Source organism: Rousettus aegyptiacus, unplaced genomic scaffold (genome assembly GCF_014176215.1).
Source record: "Rousettus aegyptiacus isolate mRouAeg1 unplaced genomic scaffold, mRouAeg1.p scaffold_m13_p_1, whole genome shotgun sequence".
Lineage (NCBI taxonomy): Eukaryota > Metazoa > Chordata > Mammalia > Chiroptera > Pteropodidae > Rousettus > Rousettus aegyptiacus.
The window spans coordinates 43,842,117-43,866,243 of NW_023416284.1; the positions used below are offsets into that span (position 1 = coordinate 43,842,117).

The following is a 24,127-nucleotide window of genomic DNA, read 5'->3' on the forward strand; positions in this document are numbered from 1 at the left end:
AACAGCTGAGCCAAAGTAAGTAACCAGGAAAGATAGTTAATATGAAACCTAGAGCAGTGTTTATCAAAATGCAAGTAATGAATTAGTGGCACATGAAATGAATTTAGTGTCACCCTAGCGATTAAACAAAGGAAAGGATAGAAAATACTCAAGCAGACTGCATCAGATAAGGGAGTGGTGTTTTGTGATATCTTTGTTTCAACTGTATATGTGTGTTGTTTACTGGATTGTAATGTAAAATGTATTTCCCACTGTGGTATGTATTTCCTACTAAATTGACTCAAAAGTTTGAAAGTCACCACCCTACCAGACACAGCAATATTGTTCAAGGTGCCACTTAATAAAATTGGTTTAATAGCTTGATGCATTGTAATCATGTACCACTTGTGGCCCAAAATCCCATAATCATAATACATAATCATGATACCAAGGACATAACACCTGATTCATTCACCAGACTGGGCTTCAAATAACATTTAATTATTTTCTAAAGTAAGTTGTCTTTCAGAGCTGAACATTCACTATTATAGAAACTGTGCAAAAGTATTCATTGTAGATTCTAAAGTCAATACCAAAAGAGCAATTTGAAAATTATTTTCAGCAAAAGCAATCACTGAAACTAGACTCGGATCACCATTTTCAAGGGCTGTGCCTCACATTTCTTTTTGCATATTTATCACATTTAGTTATAATTATTGTATAATGAAACTGAACCCCTATCATACATAAACCTTATTTTACTATTTCTGTATAATTAGTGCCTTTAAATGTATTGTCTAGCACATAAGAGACATTTAATAAATGTTTGTCAAGAAGATGGTACTCATTTGGTTAAATACATGTTCTGAAACTTAATGAGTGACTCCAGGTGACAGCATATACTAAAGCTATTCATGCTTCAGGCCCACTTTAAAGAATATATACTTCTCTAAGTCTTTCAGCCTATAAAACAGGGCTTTATAGGAATTTAAAATTCATAAATTTTTAAATCAAAGCAACAAAATTTAAAACGAAATGTTATTTTGACATCAAATTAACATGCATGCAAGCAGGGAAATGGACACTCAGACAATGTGATAGGGAAAACTGAGAAAGATAGTTTAGAAATACATATCAAAAATCTTTAAATGTACTTTTTAATGGAGAAATTTTGCTTTCAGTTCTCTATTCCTTGGAAAAATTAAGACTGTAAATATGGACACAAAGATATTAATCTCAGTGCTGTTTACAATAGATAAAAATGTCCAATACTAGGAGATTAGTGATGCAAATTATGGTAATTCTCACAATAGAATAACATGCGGCCATGAAAACTGATTTTCGATTACATTGTCATCAAATGAGTCTCAGAAAATATACTGTATAAAGCAGGTAACAGCTGTAAACTGCAGAATGTCATTAAAAAATTTTTGTGTGTGAGGTGAAATTCACATAACAATTAACCATTAAACAAGTCATTGGCTATTTAGTGCATTCACTTTACTGGTCAACCATCACCTCTGTCTAGTTCCAAAACATTTTCATTACCCTAAAAAAAGAAACTTGTACCCATTAAGCAGTTGCTTTCCATTTCCTCCTTCCTGAATCTGTGCTCTGTCTCTATGGATGAACTTATTCCAGATATTTCATATAAATGGTATCATACAATATGTGACTTTTCATGTCTGGCTTCTTTTAGCATAATGTTTCAGAGGTTCATCTGCCTCGCAGCAGTATTTTATTCCTTTTCATGGTTGAGTAATATTCCATTGTATTTATATGCAATAATTTTTCTGTTCATTGGTAGATGAGCTTTTGGGTTGTCCACTCTTCAGTTACTGGGAATAGTGCTGCTATGAACATAGGTGTACTACAGAATCATTTTAATGATATGAGTACCTATTAGCAGAGAATAAACTCGGGAATATTAGTCATTATTTTAGGGTTACAGATGACTTTTTTTATACTATTAATAGCATTGGGCTTTAGAATTAAGCAGACCAGACTCCATTTCTTCATGTGTAAAATGAGAATAATAGAGCCTAAAATAAAACCGGGTTATTGTGACGAGTAAATGAAATACATGTAAAGTACTTAGAAATACGTGGGTGCACAGTGTAAGTACTGAATATATAGTATTTTTTATAAAACATTTTTTTATTTTTTGATTATTTATTTAAAATATTTTCTCTAACGGGATAATATTGGTGTTAAGCAGTCTTTTATTTTTATTTTTTGCATGAGTAATTTGCATGCTACATACTTATAAGATGGATGTTCCATATTGCCGTTAGTCATTTGGGTTGCTGCCAGTCAAAGGTTGCCGGATTGTTTGACCTGATAAAATCACTTTCACTAAGTATATATAGGTCTACTATGTAACTCTCCCTCTGTTTCGGTAGGGTATTCTCCTGCCCTGTGTCATTGCTCTTCTTTCGTTTTAGTCTTTGTTTCAGCATTGCTTTGTGTTGCATATCCAACCTTCCAGGTTTCACATCTTAAGAACTGTACAACACCGACGGAGGGGCGAGCGAAGGCACACAGGCTTTCTCCTATGTACAGGTGGGAAAATACTTTGCGATGAGGTTTTTCCAAAAAAATATGAAATTTCCTCCGGAATTTTTGCATTCCATAGAAAATCTCAAGTTTTATTTTTTCACTGTAAATTCAAACTTTTTCGCCAAATATGCGGAGCACGGGGCGACCGTCTGGAGCCCCAAGACCGCCTCCTTGCGTTTGGGGAGCTTGAATCCCCGTGTGCAGCCCCCGAGCTGCCCTAGCGCGGGACATTCGAGGGCAGCTCGGGGGCACCTGCGGTGTCCCATAGGGAGGCCGGGCGGGGACGGGCGTCTGGGGCTTCGAGTCCCCCTGGAACCCGCCCGCGAGGGGCCGCACGCCCAGAGCCCCAGGCGGGGAGTTCGCTGAGGCCTTGCGGGGAGGGGGTGGGGGGAGCCCCCGCGCCCGCCGGCGCCTGCACAGGTGTCGGGGTGGCAGCGCCCGGGGCCCCGGGAGCGGGAGGGCGAGAGGGGCGGGCACCGCCGGCGCGCGGGGGGTTCCCGCGAGGGGGTGCTGGGCTCCTCCTCGGCGCTCAGGTTTCCTCTCCCCGCCCGCAGGCTGCTGGTTGCGGCGCCGCCTCCCGGCCTCTCCCCCTCGCCGTGCGCGGGGCCCACTCTGCGGCCTCTGCCCGCCTGGCCCCCGCCCGGGCCTCCTCCCGCGCTCCGTCTCCGCTTCCCCTCGAGCCTCCCGAGGAGCCCGCAGCCGCGGGGCGCCAGGAAGATGGCGGCGGCGGGAAGCGGCGGTCGCGAGGGGGGCGCGGGCCTGGGCGGCGCGGCGGGGCCGGGCGCCGGGTCGGGGCCGCGCGGGCCGGGCTCCTCCGCCAGGACGTGCGAGGTCGCCCGCCGCCCCGCGCCCGCCGCGCTGCACCCGGAGGAGGTCGCCGCGCGGCTGCAGCGGATGCACCGGGAGCTGAGCAACCGTAGGAAGATCCTGGTGAAAAACCTGCCCCAGGACTGCAGCTGCCAGGTACGGGGGACCGGGCAGGGAGGCGACGCGTCCCGGGGCAGCAGGGCAGGGCTCGGGAGGGAAGCTGCCCCTGGTGTCCAGGCTGCTGCCCGACGCCTTGGGGCGGTCGGGGACTAGAGGCAAGGAGGGGATCCGTGCAGTCAGGAGAACTGCCCGTCGCTTTTGCAAAGCGCCCCCCACCTCCCGGTTTCTGAGCTTAAGGTCGGTCACCCTGCGAGGGTGGCAGATTAGGAAACTGAGGCTCAGAGAGGCGAGGCAGCTTGTCCAAGGTCACGGGAATCAGGGCGGCTGCCTCTGAGTCCCGCCTGCTCTCTCCTTCCCCGGTGGTCCCTTGGGTGTGTATGGGGGGAAGGGGTCAGGAGTAGAAGAGGAAGAAGTAGGTGAAAGAGAGGCTCGTGAGCTGTGGAGCAGAGATTTGGGGGCAGCCGAGTCTTCGGGAGCACCCTGAAAGGGGCGAAGGGTCCCGCCTAGGGTCCTCGGGACTTGGGTGTGCCACAGGGGGCGGGATCACGGGAGAGCTGGGAGCGAGTTTTCCTGTTGCAGAAAGCGCTTGACCAAGTTTGTATGGAACAACTCTGTCCCCTCAGTTTGCTAAGGCCCTGGGATAGAGAGGTTATCACAGCGCTTTGAGAAGCCTTGCAGCCGTCTTCTGTCATGCCAAGTATTGGAGGATTTGTTCCTCAGTGACTCCTAGGAAGCTTAAAGATAGGCCTCTTTGTGTCTTTGATCCAGAGTAATTGATGCTTTAGGATTAAAAGCTCTGCATCTATTTAACTAACCTGGTCACCCCGCGCCCTCGATTGCCAAAGTTACATGCTCATTGTAGGAAAGCAAGAAAGTACAGAGAAACGCAAAGGAGGAAATAGAAATCACTCATATTCTTGATACTTAAAGATAACCATCGTTAACATGGGATATCATCCTCTCTTTCCATGTAAATGTATACCTATGCATTTTTGTTTTACTGAAGAAAATGAGATCATTTCTTTGATTCTTGACAGTGTCTTAATTAGTCACATTTATTTCACTTATAACTTGAATTTATATATTTCGTGTGGATAGGGAGGGTGGACTGTCCTGGTAGTTGTAGATTTGGGCTAACTCATGTAGTTCCTCCTTTAACAGGATGCATGGAATTGCATGTGGGCTGGATATTGATAATCGCAGGGCAGTTCTGCCCTAAGTAAGATCGGTGAGACTAATGCCTCTTCACTATGTAATTAGACCTCCCATAGCCACTCACACTAAATGTGAGCATATAACCTTATAACCCTTATGCATGAGGGGCCATTTTGTTTCGAAAAGCAATGTAAAACTGTCTCTGTTAGTACTGTATATCTCATCCCTCTTTCAGTTGTTTATCATTGTCTACTTCCCATCAGGCAGGTAATGTTTTGTGTTGTTACCTTTAAGGACACTTGCAATGGACTGATTTCATGGCAGCAACTTCCCCCTGCCCACACCAATAGAGGAGAGCAAGGGAGCCCAGGAAGAGGGAGGCTTGGAAGAGGCAGATGACAGTATTTTAAAAAGCAAATTGAAGAAATAGCAGCTGTGCATGTAGACAATCTAGGAGAAGAGAGATGGATGTGTCTTGATTTCCTTTGTTGAATGTTAACCATTTTTATCACATTTCCTTGCATTCTGAAAATATTCAGATCCAAAATTTTAGACATTTCCCTTCTCGAGAGACATGAAAAAAATATATATCAAAGAGTCTAATAACAGGAACAGTTTTAATTACCTGGTGTTTGTGGTGCAGAGAGGTTTTATGAGAATTACACTGATTTGTATTTTTGAGATATTCTTTTTCTGTTATGAATTTATTTTTAGCCAACATCTTCAGATTCCCTCTAAGGTAGCGAGCATAAGCTATGGAATAAACTTTGTATAAGGTCTGTAAGTCTAGATGAGTCTTTTACTGCCATAAAGTATCTTAAATTTTTATGTTAATTTCTTATGCCATGTTTTTGAGAGCTAAAGAGTTTCATCTAAAAGCAAAAAAAAGTTGTTAGGACCTAGAGACTAGTTTTCAGACTCGTCCCAGCAGTTTAGTGATTTCCGTAATAAAATGTTTTTTATATTTTATATTATAACTCAGTGATCTGTGTTACATAAATAAGGGAAATAGACCAAAGTATGCTAGTTTCTAAAAGCAATTAAAATAGTCTTTTTTTAGATTACTTATTGAGGATTGCTTTTTTTATTGGTCCAGTAAAGTTGACCTTTACTTCATCTGCTTTTTCTCATCGTGATATTTTCATGAATATATTCTGCAAGGATTTTGGTATTTTAGCTTTTAACAATTCTAATGTCTTTTTTTCCTTAGTGGCTGCATTGTTCTGTCAACTTACTAATGAAGGTTTACTTTAATTTTATTTTGTGCCTTTCAGCTGGCGTCACCTGGCTAAACTACTCATTGTGAAATTACTGTAATAGTTTTTTAAAGTTACTACTTTTTGTTCAGTTATTACATTATCAGGTATTTTAAAATACTCAAATTCTTATTCTTTTCTAGAAAAATCTGTTTATTCACTTAGTCTAGAATATCACATTAAAGATCAAAGCCATTCCAACTCTAGACCTCAAACTGTATTACTATGTCTCTGGAAAAGCTGCATTGGTAACTGATTAGTAGGAGCCCAATAAGTTTTAACATTTTGAAAACACGGGTATTTTCATTATTAAATATAGTTTTCGTAAATCTTACTCAAATTTTAATTTTTGGTATATACCATTTGCAATAGCACCTTACATCTTTACACTTCCCATGATTAAAAGGCACATTGAAAGAAAGTGGGAGCTTTTAAAGATATATATCAAGTACCTTACAGAAATACTAGCTCTAAAAAATGAACATCTTTATGCCAGTAAGTTCTCAAAAGCTGTCTCATTGAACAGTTACTGTGCAGTCAGGCACTATCTGGTCAGCCTCCTGTGCCTTCTCAAATCCTCCTAGCCCTGTATGTCCTCATAAGCCTCAGCTCTGGTTCATGTCCTTTTCATTTCTTAAACAGGCTATTAAGAATTTTCTCTTTTTTGCCTCCCGTTATTATTTTCCTTTTATGTTGTATCCCATTCTGCTTACTGCTTCCCTTGAGCTGCTCAAAGCGCAAATTTGATATCACTCTCCTACTTTAAAAAACAAACAAAAAAAACTTTGATTCCGCATTCCTATCACTGCCTGTCAAACTTTTCCTCAAATAGTTCAATTTGTCTCGTTTCTTCAAACTATAAAGAGTAATGAACCTGAATTAGCTTTCTGCAAGAGTGAAATTGCTTTGAAGCTTCATTTTCTGTTTGAAAATCTATATAATTTTATGTTCCAGTAAAAGTGGATTTAATATAAAAACAGTGACGTGTTTAACTCTAATTTTTTTTATAAACTTGGCATTTATGGAGGATCTACCATAATTATGTATGATTTTTCATACTCCTGTATTACCACGAAGTAGACCTCATTTAAAAAGCAAGACATGATAGGATAGAAATCTAAGATTCTAGACATTTTGTAACTTAGCCCCAGCCTCATTTCTTAGTTGTCCCGCAATGGATTCTACTGTAGTTTTATCAAGATTCCTGGATCCCCAAGTCTTTCATACCACCGTGGTTTGGATATTTATAGTTCTCTCTTTGAATGTCAGTGTTTTGGAATGTAATTGGAGTGATTAGTTTATTGTGAATAATATTTATGATTACTGTAATTATTTATAGTGAATAATAATGATGTTGTGAACACTGGTTCTTATTCAGAATAGCCATGTGTGTGAATAGTCTTTTGCAACTCTGAATTTAGGTTTCGGGTTAGTTAAGATAATACCCTAATATGTGTTTTTTTACTGCATTTCTAAAAATTGTTTACTTTTTTTATGATTGACCTTGTTCCATTTCAATAGTATTGTTACTGTGGTTTCAAAATAGAGACAACAGTGCCATTTATTTCCTATGTTGCTTGAGTTCACTGTTTTTTTTTTCATATATGTCGTATGTGTGCACATGTGTTTTTTTGTTGTGTTTATTTTAAAATCTGAAAGATGTTATTGTGTAATTAGAAAAAAATGTGAAGTGCTTAGGGCTAACAGCCAAGATCAGTAATAGAAGAAACATTCTATTGTCTCACTTTGTATATTATTAGCTTTCATTTCAAAGTACTCTATTATGGTAGTTAATTGAGAAGTTTGGTAGTTAATTCACAGAGCCCCATTTGAAAGCATAGCATTATCAACCAAGTACTCTGGTTGATTTTCTTTTTTAAAGCTATTTATTCCATTTTTCTTTTATATTAATCAAAAACCAATAGAATTTTCTCACATGCTTTGTGTTCTTTAACTGTGGGATTTAAAAATATACATTACTTTCACTAACAACATTTAGTAATTATTGCCTCTTTTTAAAGTGGGGCTAATTATTTGCCACTTTTTCTGACAATACTGGGTTGCTTTCACATTTTGAAATTATTCTTTTTTTCCATCGAGAATGTCATTTTGTTTCCAAAGTTATTTTTCTTAGTATAGTTTATACTACATAAAAGTTATATTACACTTTCTCTTCTAATGTAGTTGATCTGAATTGCATTATGGGTTCTACTTATATTATGTTTATTTTATCTTCTTTCCATTGTAACAAGGACTGTGAAAGCTGCTAGAGGAATATACTTCCAGATTTCTGGGACACTACTGGCTCTATAAGTTTTTAGTCTCGGCAGATATTCTTGAAAAGTATTTTAGCCATGGTTGTTCTCTGCTCTGAAAACATATTCAAGAAGAGGAAAACTTTGTGGTTAGCATCACAGTGCTGGGTGTTAACAGCAGTTTAAAGCCTGATTTATAGACCATTTCTTAATTAATAAAGGGGTTATACTGACAAATTATTTTTTGGACTTGGAACATGTTTTCCCATAGAAGGATTATGGTAGGTGGCATTTAGTTTTGCCAGCTAGCAGTTTAACATCGTTTCAGGTTATGATGGTTCTGAAATTTAAGATTACTTTAAATAATACAATAACATTGAATGAGCTTTATGCAGGAACAGAAACTCTCCCAGCGTCAAATCATCGATGGATGCCCCGTGTCTTATGTTAGAGCCTCAAAGGGCTGTGTTTAAGGGAATTGCTCTTTAAATAAACAAGATTCAGAAGATTAGGGAAGCATTACGTGAGATCAACTCTCATGGAAGGCTGTTCTTAGAAAAGGGGTCCCTATCACTAACCCCTTGAGTTTTGTCTCTTAATTCTTATCTTCCCTCCCTTATTGCTAGTGGCGCTTAGGGTCTTCTTGGGTTTATTATCTGTGGACAGAAAGCGTTATGCTTAACTATACTTAACCCAGCTGAAACAGGCAAATAAAGGAAACAATGTAAATAAAGAAAACAAATGATCTCAATTTAATCATTCTAAAATTGCTTATTAGGGACCCTGGCTCTGTTTATATTTTGTTTGCCTAAAGAAACAGTTGCCTTGCTCTAAGGGGACCTTGTGCACTGAGAGGGATAATGTGTGAAAAGTGGGTTGATCAGACCATTTTGGCTCATGGTTATCTGCAGAGGGTCGTCCTTGCTTGCTGTGCTGGTATCTTCCATTTGACCCTCCAGATCTGTCTCTACCCTTTTTCACCTGGTGTCCTGGGAAGCTAACCTGTACTATGAATTACACTAACAAGGCTTTCTCATCTTCTGGTTTCCAGTTGCATTTGGCCAGAACCACTAGTGAGAGATCATAAGGTGGAGGAGAGAGAGTGGAGCATTTTATCACTCACCTGCCTCTCTACTAGGTTACTGTGGCTTGGCTATTTCCTGTTTCAAAGGTCAGTTTCTTTCCAGAGGCTCTGTCCATGGGACTAAGCTTCCCCCTTGTTGTAACTCACCTTGCCTACTTAGGCCTAGGGGTTGTAGGAGATTGTTGCTAGCCATAGGATTTCTTTGAATTTTTGTAGGAGGTCTCTTCAGAAAATTCTCTCCAGCGACTTAGTTGTCGAATGTGCAGTCTGTTTCTTATTGAGCTTCTGATATCGTTGTTTACCCAGTCTCCGTTCTTCCTCTTGTTTTTCCTAATAGTGCACAGATTTTCCTGTGAGGACCTAACCCTTCCTCATTATTTAGCAACGAGGTGATTAAAGTGGGTTTGATCTCTCCCCATCTGAAGGGGTGACATAAACCAACAAACAGAATTTTTCCCTTTTGCCATTGGAATCAGTTAAAATGTGAACAGTACCTGGACCTCTGCCAGTCTGCGGTAGTCCCTTGGCCATGGTGATTGTTTTAGCCTGGTATAGCAGAAAAGCCTAGGACTTTTATTTGGCTGCTAGGTTAAGTGAGTCTCTATATGAATTCAATTTATAGTCAGTCCTCAACACATGAATTCTAGCACATTTTAACACCTTTAGTTTCAAAAAAATCACTGCTTTATAAGGTATCCTACTCCATCTTCAGACAGATTTCTTTGTTATAAATTTCTTATTTATATTGAATATATAAAAGTTATTTCCTTGACATTTTGATATCTTGATTTAGTTTCTCCCCTCCAGAAATATAATTTATGATAGTTTCTTTTTTAACTTATAACATCAGTTTCTTCAAACTGCTAATTTTTAGGACATGAGCCCAAGTTTCCTCACCATCTTCTCTATTTTTCTCTGCACATACACCACTACCACTTTGTCATTGTATCTCTTAAAATGTGGCGACCAAAATTGAGCATGGTTGTCTAGTTGAGATCTCCCTGTTATCCCTCAGACTGAACAAAATTCTTTCCTTTAGATAACTATAATAAAAGTAACAGCCTTTGTTTATTGGGTGCCCACCGTTGCCAGCTACTTACTGTACATTGTATTTTGTTTATATTAAATCCTCATTTCAAAGCCATAAGAATTTATTATTCTCTTTTACTGATAGGAAAACAAAGATGCAAGATTAACGTCAAGCAATTTGCCCCAGGTCATTCAGCTAATTAGTGATAGAGTGGAGAACTAATATCTCTTTGACTCCAGAGCTGATATTCTTATCCTACACTGTATTATAATTGTAATTCTGTGCACTCTGTATTGTAAGTGTTTCAAAGGACAGGGATCGTATGTTTACCTTTGTATCACCAGTGTTTAACCTAGAACCTGACACATTGTTCCAAGGGAAGTTTAAAGTAGAAGGGGATACCCATATACTTTGTTCTAAAATACTGTACTCCTGTTAATATGTCTGGCACATGACCAGCTCTCAGGATTGGTTTGTAAAATGAACAAATTTTGCATTGTATGACTGTGTTCTTTTTTTGGCAGTGAAGTTATACCATTCACTTAAAATTATTTAATCAGTCAACTCTTTATGGCTTCTGAGTAAGTTGAAAGCAACAAGCCATCTCTCCAGAAAAGCACTAATATTCATAGGCACACAAAAATTTGCATTAATTTCAAGGATTATGGATCTCTTGGAATTCACCCTTGATGCCACTGGGGATTGTAGACCTAGGTTGAGAAGTGCCTTTCTACGCCAGTGTAATTTTCATCATGTTTTTGGGACTTCACCTGAGTATGGATCTCTTGAGTAGATCTTAAATTAAGCTGCTTCTTCAGAAGAGTTTTTTTTAGAAACTCTTAGGCATAGGTGGGATGATTTTCCTGGGCAGGAATATAAATTAGGCTCCTTAATTTTCTTTCTAAAAAAGTCAACCATGTCAGTTGACATTTGATGTAAAAGTTCCTTGTTCTCTTGTCACCCAGCACATATGACTGACACTTTAGGTACTGTGTCTCGTACAGAGTAGATGCCCCCCCCCCAAATTTTTTTCTAAGAGGTTTACGAGGAATTACAGTATAATATTTCTTTTTTAACATTTATTAAAAGTCAGAGATTAATACAAAGAATGTTTCTTGTTAAAACATATTAAGACTGTTGTCCATTGTGTTGTTCAGTGTTTTTCACAATAAGTATCTTTCGTTGGATTTGTGAATTCCTAACTCCTTGTAAGTCTCTAAACTTGTTTTCTAGGCATTTGGTGCTTAACTTCGTGCTTATTTGCTATCATTATCTTTAGATTTGGGAATTTATTTTCTTCTTCCCTTTGCTGGTACATTTTTTGCATGTATGTTTGAAGCTTTTTCTTAAACATTTGTTAGCACCTGAATGCCAAATTTAGGATTCATTGAATTTGTTTAAGCCTGTATCTGTATGCATAACTTTTACCTCTCTTCCTGCCACCCCCTTCCACCCAGCCCACTCCACCTCACCCTCTTTGCCCCAGCTACTCAGTTTTTCTATATTTCCTCCCACACTACAGTGATTATCTGCTTGTAGCTCCCAGCTTGCCTTTATTTCCTGGACTTTGTATCTTGTATTACCTGCAAGTTTAACTACTTGCTTTTGATTCCAGGCTAGTCTTCATTTTTCTGACTTTATACTTCGTGGGTTTTTTTTTTTTTTTTTTTTTTTGCCACCTCATCTAGAATCAAAATAATGGCAATAAACAAAAACATGTGAACCTGGGAAATTTTAAGTTTTGAAATAATCTCAGGCTTACAGAAGAGTTGTAAGTATAGTTACGCGCCACTTAAGGAGGGGAATACTTTCAGAGAAAAGTATCATTAGGCAATTTTGTCATTATGCAAACATCACAGAGTACACTTACAGAAACCTACTATGCACCTATATGATATAGCCTATTGCTCCTAGACTACAAGCCTGTACAGCATGTTATTGGACAAGACAACACAAGATTAAATCAAGCACAAGAGAAAATGATGCGATCAGGAGTCATAAACATGAGACTTAGGAGGCTGCCACAGGTGCAACACTGCATATTGTTTTACGACAAATAATTTTTTTATAAGTAGAAAAAGTACACTTTAATGATAAAAAGTATAGTATAGTAAATACATAAACCAGGAACAGTTGTTTATTATCATGTATTGTGTACTGTACATAACTATGTGCTATTCTTTTGTACAACTGACAGCACACAGTGCGTTTGTTTACACCAGCATCACATTGCACTGAGACGTTAAGGCAGCTACCAAGTCATTAGGAGGAATTTTTCCGCCCCATTACAGTCTTGTAGAACCATTATTTTATATGTGAGCCGTCGTTGACTAAAATGTTGTTATGCAGCACATGACTATACTGTACAAGACCTTTTTTTCCTGAACTGTGTGAGAGTGAGTACTGACCTGATGCTCTACCACCTTGAGTGTTTTATTGTATATTTCTTACAAATTCTCCAACATAACCACATTACTACCATCAAAGTTAAAATACTGCCATCTAATCCACAGATGGTGTTTATGGTTTGCCAGTTGTCCTATCACAGTCTTTTTACAATGAAAAGATCCAGTTCAGAAACACATCGTGTACTTTATTATCATGTCTCTTTAGTCTTCAGTCTGGAATAATTCTTCAGGTTTTCCTTGATTTTTATGACCTTGACCCTATTGAAGATTATAGATCACTTAACTTCATAGAATGTCCTATTTGGTTTTGTCTGACATTTCTTCATGGTTAGATTCAATTGTATATCCTTGGCAGGGACATCACAGTGTGGTGCATGTTTTAGATTTGTCTCACTGTTGATAGTTAACTTTGATCACTTTGATTGACGTTTATTAAAGTAGTATATGCTAGACTTCTCCAGGTTTGCCCTTCGTAATAAGGATTTTGAGGGGAGATACTTTAAGACTGTAAATATTCTATTCCCCACCATATGTTCAATTTATGCATTTATTCATTTATATCAAAAATGCGGCTATAGTTTCCCAAGTTCTGTGGGTTATCCTGCATTGCTACGAGTATTTACTTTGATGCCTAAATTGTTTTACATTTGGGCAATGGGGGCATCTTCAAGCCGGCCCCTGTGTCCTCTTCTTAAATAAACTTTTAATGTTGGGAAAATTTTAGATTTACAAAAAAAAGTTACAAGGATGGTATACATAGAGTTCCCATATATTGTTTATCCAGTTTCCCCTAATGCTACATCTCACATAACCAAGGTACATTAGTCTAGACTACAGAATTAACATTGGTACATTATTATTAACTGAACTGCAGACTTTGAATGCCATTAGTGTTTTTATTTAAGTCCTTTTCATGTTCTAGGATCCAGTCCAGGGTGCCACATTGCATTTAGTCATCATGTATCTTAAGTCTTCATTCTGTACCAGTTTCTCAAGTCTCTTCTGGCTTTCATGATCTTGACAGTTTGCTCAGATATCTTTTAGCATGTTCCTCAGTTTGGGTTTGTATGATGTTTTTTTTTTTTTTTAAATGAGAGATTAGGGTTATAGAATTTTGGGAAGAATTCCAGAGATGAAGTACATGTCTGCTTATATCACTGTAGGAGTACATGACATGATTTACCACTGGCGGTGTCAACCTTGATCATTTACTTAAGGTGATGTCTGCTGCATTTGTAAAACACTATTTTCCCATTCATCATTGTTTGGAAACAAGTCACTAATTCCAGCACATACTTAAGGGAAGGATCCTATGTATCCTGTGTCCTTTTAACATGTCCTCATCATTCACTGGGCACTTTTGTTTTTGACATAACAAGATGTTGCAGCTTATTTTGTACTTTCTGTGCTCCAGCCTTGCAATCAGCCGTTTCATGAACTAAATGTTTGTGTTTTCCCAAATTCATTAGTTGAAGCCTTAATTCCCAGTGTGGCTATATCTGAAGATGGGGACTCTATTCAAGTAATTAAATGAGGTCATAAAGGTGGGGCCTTGATCAGATTGGATTACTGTCCTTATAAGAAGAGACACCAGAGAACTCTCTCTCTGTGCTTTATGCCACCTCCGCCCGCCTGTGCACAAGCACCAAGGAAAGGTCATGTGAGGATATAGTGAGAAGGTAGCCATCTGCAACCCCGGAAGAAAGACCTCACCAGAAACCAAATCAACTAGATCCTTGATCTTGGAATTCTAGCTTCCACAATGGTGAGAAAATAAGTTTCTGTTGTGTAAGCCACCCACTCTATGGTATTTTGTTATGGCCACACTAGATGACTATTACAGTGCCCAGTTTCTTTTAGGGGAAATATGACAAGATCTGGGAGTTAGCTGTACTCATTGCCGTTGAGATGTCAGTGCTCTCAGGTCCTCTTAGTAGACAAAGCTAGAGAATACATAAATATATGTGTCCATTTACACATCTGTTTGTCTCAATTTATTTAACAAAAGCAATGAGTTCACACTGATACATCACATTGTAATCCAGTACCATAGAGTTCATTGTAGTTTTCTCCCATTCCATATTTGTCACTCCTTTTTCTGACAGGGAAAAACCTGGTATTCGTTATCCTTAATACATTAGTTGAACAATCCCCCTTTATGTAATACATTTCCCATCACCACTGCTGCTGGCTGCACCATCCCCCCTTCAGATGCCCACCTCATGCAGCTGAAGCTCCATCCTCCTGTACAGGGCTGCTCCCCTGGCCAGAAGGCCTTCTCACCTTGCCTGAGCTCTGACGTTCTGTGCTGGGTTTTTCTTCTGTGCAAATATCCTCCTCACTTTCCTCAAGTTCTGAAACCTGAGATATTAAATAAGATATTTTGTGTAAAGTATGTGTAAGTATACAGTAAACCAGGGGTCCCCAACCCCGGGCCACAGACTGATACTGGTCCGTGGCCTGTTAGGAACCAGGCTGCACAACAGGAGTTGAGTAGTGAGCAAGCAACGAAGCTTCGTCTGTGTTTGCATCTACTTCCCAGCACTAGCATCACCTCCTCCGTCCACCTCAGATCATCAGGCATTAGATTCTCATAAGAGCACTGGTCCTTGTTGCCAAAAAGGTCGAGGACCGCTGCTAAGTGATACCTATTATTAGTGGTAATTTGTAGTAGACAAGATTTTAAAAATACCTCCTAAGTTTTCTGGTCCATGGAACCGTGAATGTGACAAGGTCTCACATGTGTAATTGTTATGTTGCATTACGAGATTTTTGCAGATGTAATTGAGATTACTAATCAGTTGACTTAGGGACACCAAAAGGGAGATTCTACAGGTAAACCCAATCTACTCATACTAGCTCTTTAAAAACAGTTTTCTCAGGCTAGCAGCAAAAGGAGAAGTCAGATGATTTGAAGCACAAGAAAGATTTGATGTACTGGTGCTGGGTTTGGATACAGAATGGGCCACATGCAAAGACTTTGAGGAGCTGAGAGTAGTCTCCAGCTGATAGCCAGCAAGAAAATGGACCTTTCAGTTCTACGTCCACAAGGAACTGAATTCTAAATACCTTAGTGAGTGGAAGTATATTTTTGCTAAGAGCCTGCAGAATTGAGAGAGAATAAATGAGTGTTGTTATTAAATAGTTTAATTTGTTGCACAGCAATAGAAATCTAATACAGTAGTATATCCAGCTGATATTTGAAATAAAAAATTTTGCATCTTGGAAAATGGATAGTGATTTATGTATGGTTATTCTTTGGGAGGGGTGATTATCTAAATCTATCTACTGAAAATTTAACTGCTCTTCTTGGGGACATCCATATAGTAAAACCTGCTCAAGGAGAACCTCTCACCAGTAGATATACAATATTAATTGAGGTATGTAAATATTTTCTTTTAAAGATGTGAGCTATGTGTAAGGTTAGTGTAAAGAAAGTGTATTTTCAATTTTTTTCTTTTTGAGCACTTTAAACATGTATTGGTTTATGTTAAGATTATAAAATAATCTAAAAAAAAGAAACAACCTTCATTGGCGTATAAAGGCGATCTGGAAACGAATATTAATGCATTTAACAAATATTGAAGATCTAATTTTGCTAGATGTTACACTAGATATTGTTTATGAATATGGCAGACGTGTGTTATTTGCTATTGCTAAGCCGACAGACTAATAGAGATACAGATATATATGCAGTTGAAAAACATGAGAGGCATATAAATGTTATGCTGGCAAAGTAAATGCTATTGAAACACAAGGGAAAGATACCTAGTCCATACTCAGAGATTCACAAAGTTTCCTTAGAGAAACTCATCAAAGCTGAGATCAAGGAGATGAGAGGGAGCTAAATGAATGGTAGGGAAAAGAAAGGTATAGAATATTCATGGCAGTGATAACAAGATGTACCAAGTCCTGAAGACAAGATAAAGGGTGGCCAAAAGCTAGTTCTCTGTGGCTGAGGCATAGAGTTTAGAGGGCTAGTAATTAAAGCTGGCACGTAGCAGGACCAGATAATTATAAGTTTCAAAGCCATATTAGGGAGTTTGGATTTTATTTTAAGGGAAATGAGAATTCATTGAAATATATAAACAAGGGAATGATGCAATCATATTTTTATCTGTCAGAAAGTAAAATTATATTGTTTTTGTTTTTATCTCCCAAATTTTGTTCTTTCACATTCTAAGGTTAGGAGGCCAGTGATGCAGTAAGCTTTAGGAATGTGATGGGAATGAATATTTCATAGATTTTATTTTTGTATTGGTAATACTTAAGACACAATATAGCATAATAGTTCATTGTGTTTGCTGTAGAGTCTCTTGACCTGGGTTTGAATCCCAGATTCATCACATACTGTCTGTGCAAGTCACTTTCCTAGGCCTCAATGTCCTCATCTTTAAAATCTGAATATTAACATTCACCTTTAAAATCCAGCTCATCTGGTTGTTAGGATTGAAAGAGGTAATGTCTGTAAAGTACCTAGAATAAAGTAAGCACTCAGTAGTATATTATTATACTACTACTACTACCATTAATAATAAAAACCCCGAAAGTTTATTAAATTTTTTTTAGGCCAAGTCATAATATTCCCTTAGCAAAAAGCTGATTATTCAAATTAACTTTTCAGGAAAACAACTACATCAAAAGCTGTTAAAAATTTAGCCAAGTTAAAGTTGACACTACATTTACTCATCTGGTATCACAAAAAGTATTATAGGCCCCATGTTAGACCAAAGAAAAAAATATTATCTGGTGCAGTGCATCCAAATGCAGTTCCAAGCAAGCAATAATGAATATAGGTTTGGAGCCTAGAAGAGATATTTGTGGTGGAAATAAGAATTTGGAGATCACTGGCATGAAGATCAGGCTTCAAAATGTTTGATAAAATTTTATACCCATTCACAATAAAAACTTATAGCAAGCAAGAATAGAAGATAACTTTCTCAAACTGAAAGTTATCTAGAAAAGCTAAAAGTCATATTCAGTGGTGAAATACTGAAAACTTTCCCCCTGAGATTAGGAGCAATACAAGAATCACCTATATTCAAGATTGTGCTAGAAATTGTAGCTAGTATAACATGGCTAACTCCAACTGACTAAACTCCAACCTGACTAAAAACTGATAAGCAAACTGGTAAGTCAAAGGAAAACTTAAAAATTAAAGGAAGAAAAAATAGCTTTTTGACCTTGAGTAGGAAAGGTACAGATTGTAAAGGAAAAAATTGATAAATTTGGCTTTATTAAAATGAAAAACTTCTCCAAAAGAACTCACAAAGAGACAGAATGACAGATCACATACTAGGGGAATACATTTAGAAAATAATTTCCAATAGAGGATTTGTATTTAGAATATGTTGGGGGAAAAAAACAAAACAAAATCTTCTAGTCAATAAAAGACAAACAATAGAAAAATGGGTGCTAGAGATGAGTGAATGTTTCTCAGAAGAGGAAATAAATGGCAACTAAGCATGAAAAGATGGCTCTATCACATCAGTGAGAATTCTTCAGAGAAACAGATTGTATGTAATATTTGTATTCATTTAGATTTGTATTATATATACATACATATAGAGAGTGATTAATTGATTCACTGACTGACTGACTGACTGACTGAGGAAGCTGGCAAGTCCTAAATCTGTAAGGCATAACAGACTACAAACTCAGACAGGTGTTGATGCAACAATCTTGAGGCAAGATTTCTTCTTCTTTGGGAAAACTGTTTTTGCTCTTAAGGCCTTCAGTTGAGGCCCACCTACATTATCTGAAATATCTCCTTAGAGTAAAATAATTATGGATATTAACCAAATCTACAGAATACATTCACAGGAACTCAGAGATTAGTGTTTAATAAAATAAGTGGCTATTATAGTCAAGTTGATACATAAGACCATCACAGCGCTCTACCTTGTTAATCAAGTGAATACAAATTAAGATCACAATGAGGTAGAATGTTATATGGCTAAGTGAGATTATAATGTACTGTTGATGGGAACACAAACAGTAACAAGTTGGCATTTTCATATAAAGAAGATCATTTGCATGTGTACAGCCCAGGAATTTCATTTCTTCAGAAATTCTTGCATATGAACACAAGGAAATATGAACATAAAATTTATAAGAATGTAATAGTAGTTTTAAATACACACATACACACATGCATGCGTGTAGCCAAATAACAACCTAGAAACAAATCAAATAGCCATTGATAGAAAAGTAGATACATAAACCATACTTTAGTTACAGAATGGAATATCAAACAGTAGTGAATAAATGAACAGCCACGTGCAACATGAGTAAATTGGCAAAACATTGTATTGAGTATAAAAAAGCAAGACACAGATGAAAAATACCATAATGCCATTTTTATAAAGCTGAGAAACATATTGTTTGGGGATACATACCTATGTCAGGAACCCTGGCTATGGGGCAAAGTGGAGGGATGGGCTAGCAAAGAAACACTTAAGTTGATGGAACAATGTTGCTAGTGTTCTAATCTTTAAGTTTGATGGTGAGCTCCTGGGGGCTTATTTCATTATTATGCCTCAGAACTTAATATATGTTACAGGTAATCTTTTCATATTATCAAATCCCTTAAAATTTTTAAAGAAAATCTAGGGTTTGTTTCTCTTTTTTTATTTTAAAAAGTGAAATTTGAAAGAATTTAGAAGAGTGCTTTAATCTATGAAAGACTTTCTTAGAAAAAAACTTGTGTGTGAAAAGTCTGTGAAGGGCTTAAAACTAAGGCTGAGTGTCATTCAGAGAGAAGTCCACAACATTTGGAACAAAAGTTATTTAACCTTGGGGTGTCATTGACTAACTGGTTTGACTTGAAAGCTATTAATCCTCTGCCCAGGAGACATTTCATATGTGGAAAATTTTTCATTTAATTCTAGGGAATGATAGTGAATTTGGTCTGGAAATAGGTTACTAAAGCTATTTAATGAACTCATCTTACTGTAAGAAATTTATAAGCAATATTGCCAGTTAGAGGACAAAGCATTTTCATCAAAAATGCTGGTTTGTTCCTTAAATTTAGCTTGTAAATTAATAAAAATGTCATAAATCTGAATTAGTATTGGGAGATAAAATTTTAGTCCCTTTGGTTCTGTGTGGTAGAGCATAGTAGAATTTTGGCAAATGGTTGTTAGGACTCTTTCAGGTTTTAAGTTTTTAATTTGGCCAACTTACCGAGGCTCAAATTGAGGGGTGACCCACTTTTGCCTGGGTCAAAACAAGGGCATGGAGAAAAAGAATCATTTTTCTTTTTCTTTGCAGGAAGCTTTGTAAGGTTTCTCAGTTGTCAAAATCTTCATCCCACATCTGAGATATAGAAAAACCATGATTAGAAATATGAGTCTTTTAAAATTAAAACTTCTGAGTTACAAAATGAATCCTTGAAAACTTGAGATCTCTCTCGGGCAATTCCCTTAGCTGAAGGAGTAACATGTCATTTGTTTACGGGTACTTGATAATGTGAAGAGCAGTATCACCCTTTCTTGATCTGGCATTTGACAGCTGTTAACTAGTGAAATGAGAGATTAGAGTCGATGCAACACTGGATGTCTTCAAAACCATGTCACCTACTACATAAAGTATTAAGATAGCTGATTGGCAAGATCTATATGTTATGCTATTGAGTTAACATGTTCTTAATGAGGAATACAGTATTATGTTTTTTTTAAGTCCAAGAAAAGCTTTTCAATAAAGAAAAAAGCTTAAAATATAAAGAATTACCTTAATGTATAAACTAATTTGTATATTGATCATATTACAATATAATTCATCAAACTGTTTTACGAAATTGTTAAATATATGTAGTTTAAAGCATTTCTAATACTGACTTACTAATAAAGAATACTGAATTATCAACTTTATCTTTATTATCTTTCTTATCATAGGTGATTAATTTTTTTTTCACCTAACGTTGTTTTGATACTTACCTATCATATCACTGTTTTCCTCTTTCTTTGCATTGGTTTAAAAGGGAAAATATTTCTCAACTTGTAACTGCCCTCTTATTTCCATTTCCATATGATCTTTTCTTAGGGCATTAGTGGTATTGTTTTCGTAACTATTAGTGATACTTTAGTATTTTTAATTAATACTGGAAAGAATTAGCAGTATGGCATAGAAGTTAAAAATGTGTTCCCTGGAACCATGCTGATTGGTGAATCTTCTTCATTCAGCAAGTGACTAAATATTTGACTTTGGCAAGTTGACTTCGCCCTGGTTTCCTGATTTCTAATAAAAGGGATGAGTTCAGTGCTCTGGTATCTAGTAAAAGCTAAATGAATGCTAACTATAATAGTGGCAGTTCTAAGAATTGTTATTGAATTAATTCGATTGTAAACTTAACAAACTAACATTTGTGTATGTTTAGTTTATTTACTTGTAATAGAGAACAGGTTGGCTGTAATTCTCCAGTCTAGGATCAGAATGTCCACCGATGTGATAGTCCAATTCCTTTAAAAAAATAATAACTGTGTCTGTTGTGTGTGAGGAGTAAAATTTTCAAGGCCAAATAGCAATTTATTGAAAAATAATTATATTCACTTTAATGTCTATTTGAGTGCCTAGCATATGCAAAGCTATACAAGTAATGTTCATATATATAAAATATGGAATATGGTTCCTTTATCCAGGCATTGTCAATTTAACAGAAAGGATTATGGATAGAAATCTACTTTTTCAGGCCCCACGGCGAATGGAAGTTAAGAAATCAGAAGAAACAAGTTCAGACTGGGTTAATAATAGAAGCAGTATGAACCAGCATGCCAGTGTAAACATCTTAGGGAGCCAGTGGGGAATGAACTGAACTACATACCGTGTCTTGGTGGTTGTTAATTATTTTCATACCCAGGGATCTCTAAGTTCGATTTGCAGTCTACATTTATTTATTCTCCATGCTGGTACTACAATCATCTACAAGTTTATTACTTGTTAAGAACTTAGTATGTAGTACACAAACAGAAATGTTTAATATTTTTTTTCTTTAAGAGAGGCATAAAATATGACCATTATTAGCTCAGAAGTGAGAGAAGTCATATTCTATAGAAAAGAACTGTGACAAGATCCATGGAAGAACATTTGAGCTGGGATTTCAAAGGATGCATGTGATTCGAGGTGAAGTTTGGGAGCTCTGATGGTATATTTGCCCCATGCTAGATCCAGGTGTCAGTGTAAACAGAAGTACAGAATAAGGACTGTGTGTGGTATACTCATGAGATAGTTGAACATTCATTTGAATGGAAATATGGGAATGAATAGGGATTGTACTGAAGCTGTATCTGGAGAGGTAGGTTGGTGCTATGTCAGGTAGGCCTTGGGTGCCTTTAATTTAAATAAGTAATAGAGATGCATGGAAGATTTTTTACATGGTGGAGAGTGGTGATGGTGAACCTGGTAGACTAATACAGCTGGGTAATCCACTAACTGCATTTATGTATTAATCGAATTCATATTTTGTCTCTTTCAGGAAGTTTATGATTTATTACAAGATTATGAGTTAAAGTATTGTTACGTGGACAGAAATAAGCGAACAGGTAAAATTTCAGTTATAACCATCTGATTTCATTTTGATCGTATATAGTCATAAAATAAAACAGTATAGTGTCTTTTAGTTCTTAAGCTAATCTCTGAAATTCTTAAGCATTAAATTGTATAAATGTTACTCATATAATTTATTTTCTGAAGGTAATGTTAGTTTCCTAAATTTTAATCACATAATATGGTATTACTAGAGCCTTATGAATATTTATGATGAATGTTCTATATGTAATACGTTATAAAGAATATCCTTTATAGGGTTGGTATCCTTCAATTTTAATAATATATTACTGGACTTAGTGAGCACACTGTGTGATTTGACCTTAGCTGGGAAAATTGGAAAAATCATTTAATTTTTCTGGGTATTAGTATAGCTGTGATTTTAAAAGACTAAACTAGATTTCTTTTGTGTTCATGATATGTAAATGTCTCAAAACATATTTTTGAGATGATAAAAAAGTAAGAAAAAGCATGGAAGATGATATAACCACTATATATACAACCATTCCCAAATTAGTAAATGTTTTATAAAAATATTTTATTTTAAAAATATTTTTAGAAGATATTTTTTGCCTTTAAATATATACATACCTGCAAGAGCCCTAATGTAGATCCATTGAATAAAAATCTCTGGTAGCATGGCAGGAATTCTGCATTTTTTTTTTCTGACTTAAAAATTATAAAAGAAACATTACAGATAAAAATGAAATCCAGTTCCTACCTGTCTCTGATTCCATTCCTTCCCTCCCTCCTTACCTAGGGGCAAGCATTTATGAACTTGGTACATGCTTTCCATACTTTGTCAGTATATGGTGGTAGTTATTAGAGCTGTTCACAGATTCTTGTTCTTTTTCTTCTGGGCATGAGGTAAGATAGTTCTCCGTACTCTTTGAAGTTAGGAGTGGACATATGATTTGTGTTTTGATGAAGTGTAAGCAGAAATGACATGTATCCCTTCTGTGTGGAAGATTTCAGAGCCATGTGATTCATTCTTATCCTTCTTCCTGCTAAAGTAAATGAGGTAGATTGCAGAACCTCTTTCAACGTAGGTCCCAGAACGACTGTGATGAGCAAAGCCTCCTTCCTTTCTTTCTTCCTTTCAGCATGGATTATGTAGCATGAACAACAACAACAACAGAAAAACCCTTTTGATACATATAGCTCTAGTTCATTGATTTAATTACTACAGATTATTGTGTCCTCTGAATTTATCAACATTGATAAATCTATCCATTATTGATAGATTTAGGAATAAGTTAAAGCATTTAGGAAGCTTTAACTTATCCAGTATTTCAAATAATGTTGCAATGAATATGCTCATAATTGTCTTCTAATAAATTGCAGCTGTTTCTCCATAAGTGAATTACTGGGTTATATGTTTCATACAAATTTAGTGTTACTGAATGTCGACAAAGGGATTAGAGGTAACAGTCTTTACAGCTTACACAGGGCTGGGAGTAGTGCTGTTCCCATTAGCTAACATGATAAACCTCATAAATCACGATGCATCGGGAGGAGTATTCAGAAGGTTTCTTAAGAGTGGAAAAAATTAATTCTAGGATAACAATGCTCTGGTCTTACCCTAACAAAATTTAAAAGTGAGACGAGAAAGGATCAGGGTCTTTACTAGTAACTTAAACACATCCTAGAACAAAACTCAAGAATATTTATATAAATACAAAAACATCCCGCACCCAACAAGGTAAAATTTACAGTGTCTGACATCCAATAAAAAATTACCAGATGTAGTAAAGAAACAGGAAAATAATAATCCATAATAAGGAGAAAAATCTATCAAAGTTGACCTGGAATTGAAACAGAAGAATTAATGAAAAGACATTCAAACAACTCTATATGTACAAGAAGCTATAGTAAAGATTGAACATGTTAAGTGGAAACATGAAAATATTGAAAAGTACCAAGTCAAATTT

General features: G+C 36.9%; 1 protein-coding gene across 2 annotated transcripts in view; it reads left to right on the forward strand.

The window, feature by feature from the left end:
• Positions 1-2,518: 2,518 nt before the first annotated feature.
• Positions 2,519-24,127, forward strand: part of RAVER2 (ribonucleoprotein, PTB binding 2) — a 69,476-nt gene continuing 47,867 nt past the window's right edge. For both annotated transcript variants that reach the window (XM_016159133.2, XM_036234830.1), the window contains exons 1-3: positions 2,519-2,541; positions 3,093-3,501; positions 22,126-22,192. In XM_016159133.2, the coding sequence (XP_016014619.2) occupies positions 2,534-2,541; positions 3,093-3,501; positions 22,126-22,192 (484 nt within the window). In that variant the 5' untranslated portion in view covers positions 2,519-2,533. The remainder of the gene's footprint in view (positions 2,542-3,092; positions 3,502-22,125; positions 22,193-24,127) is intronic.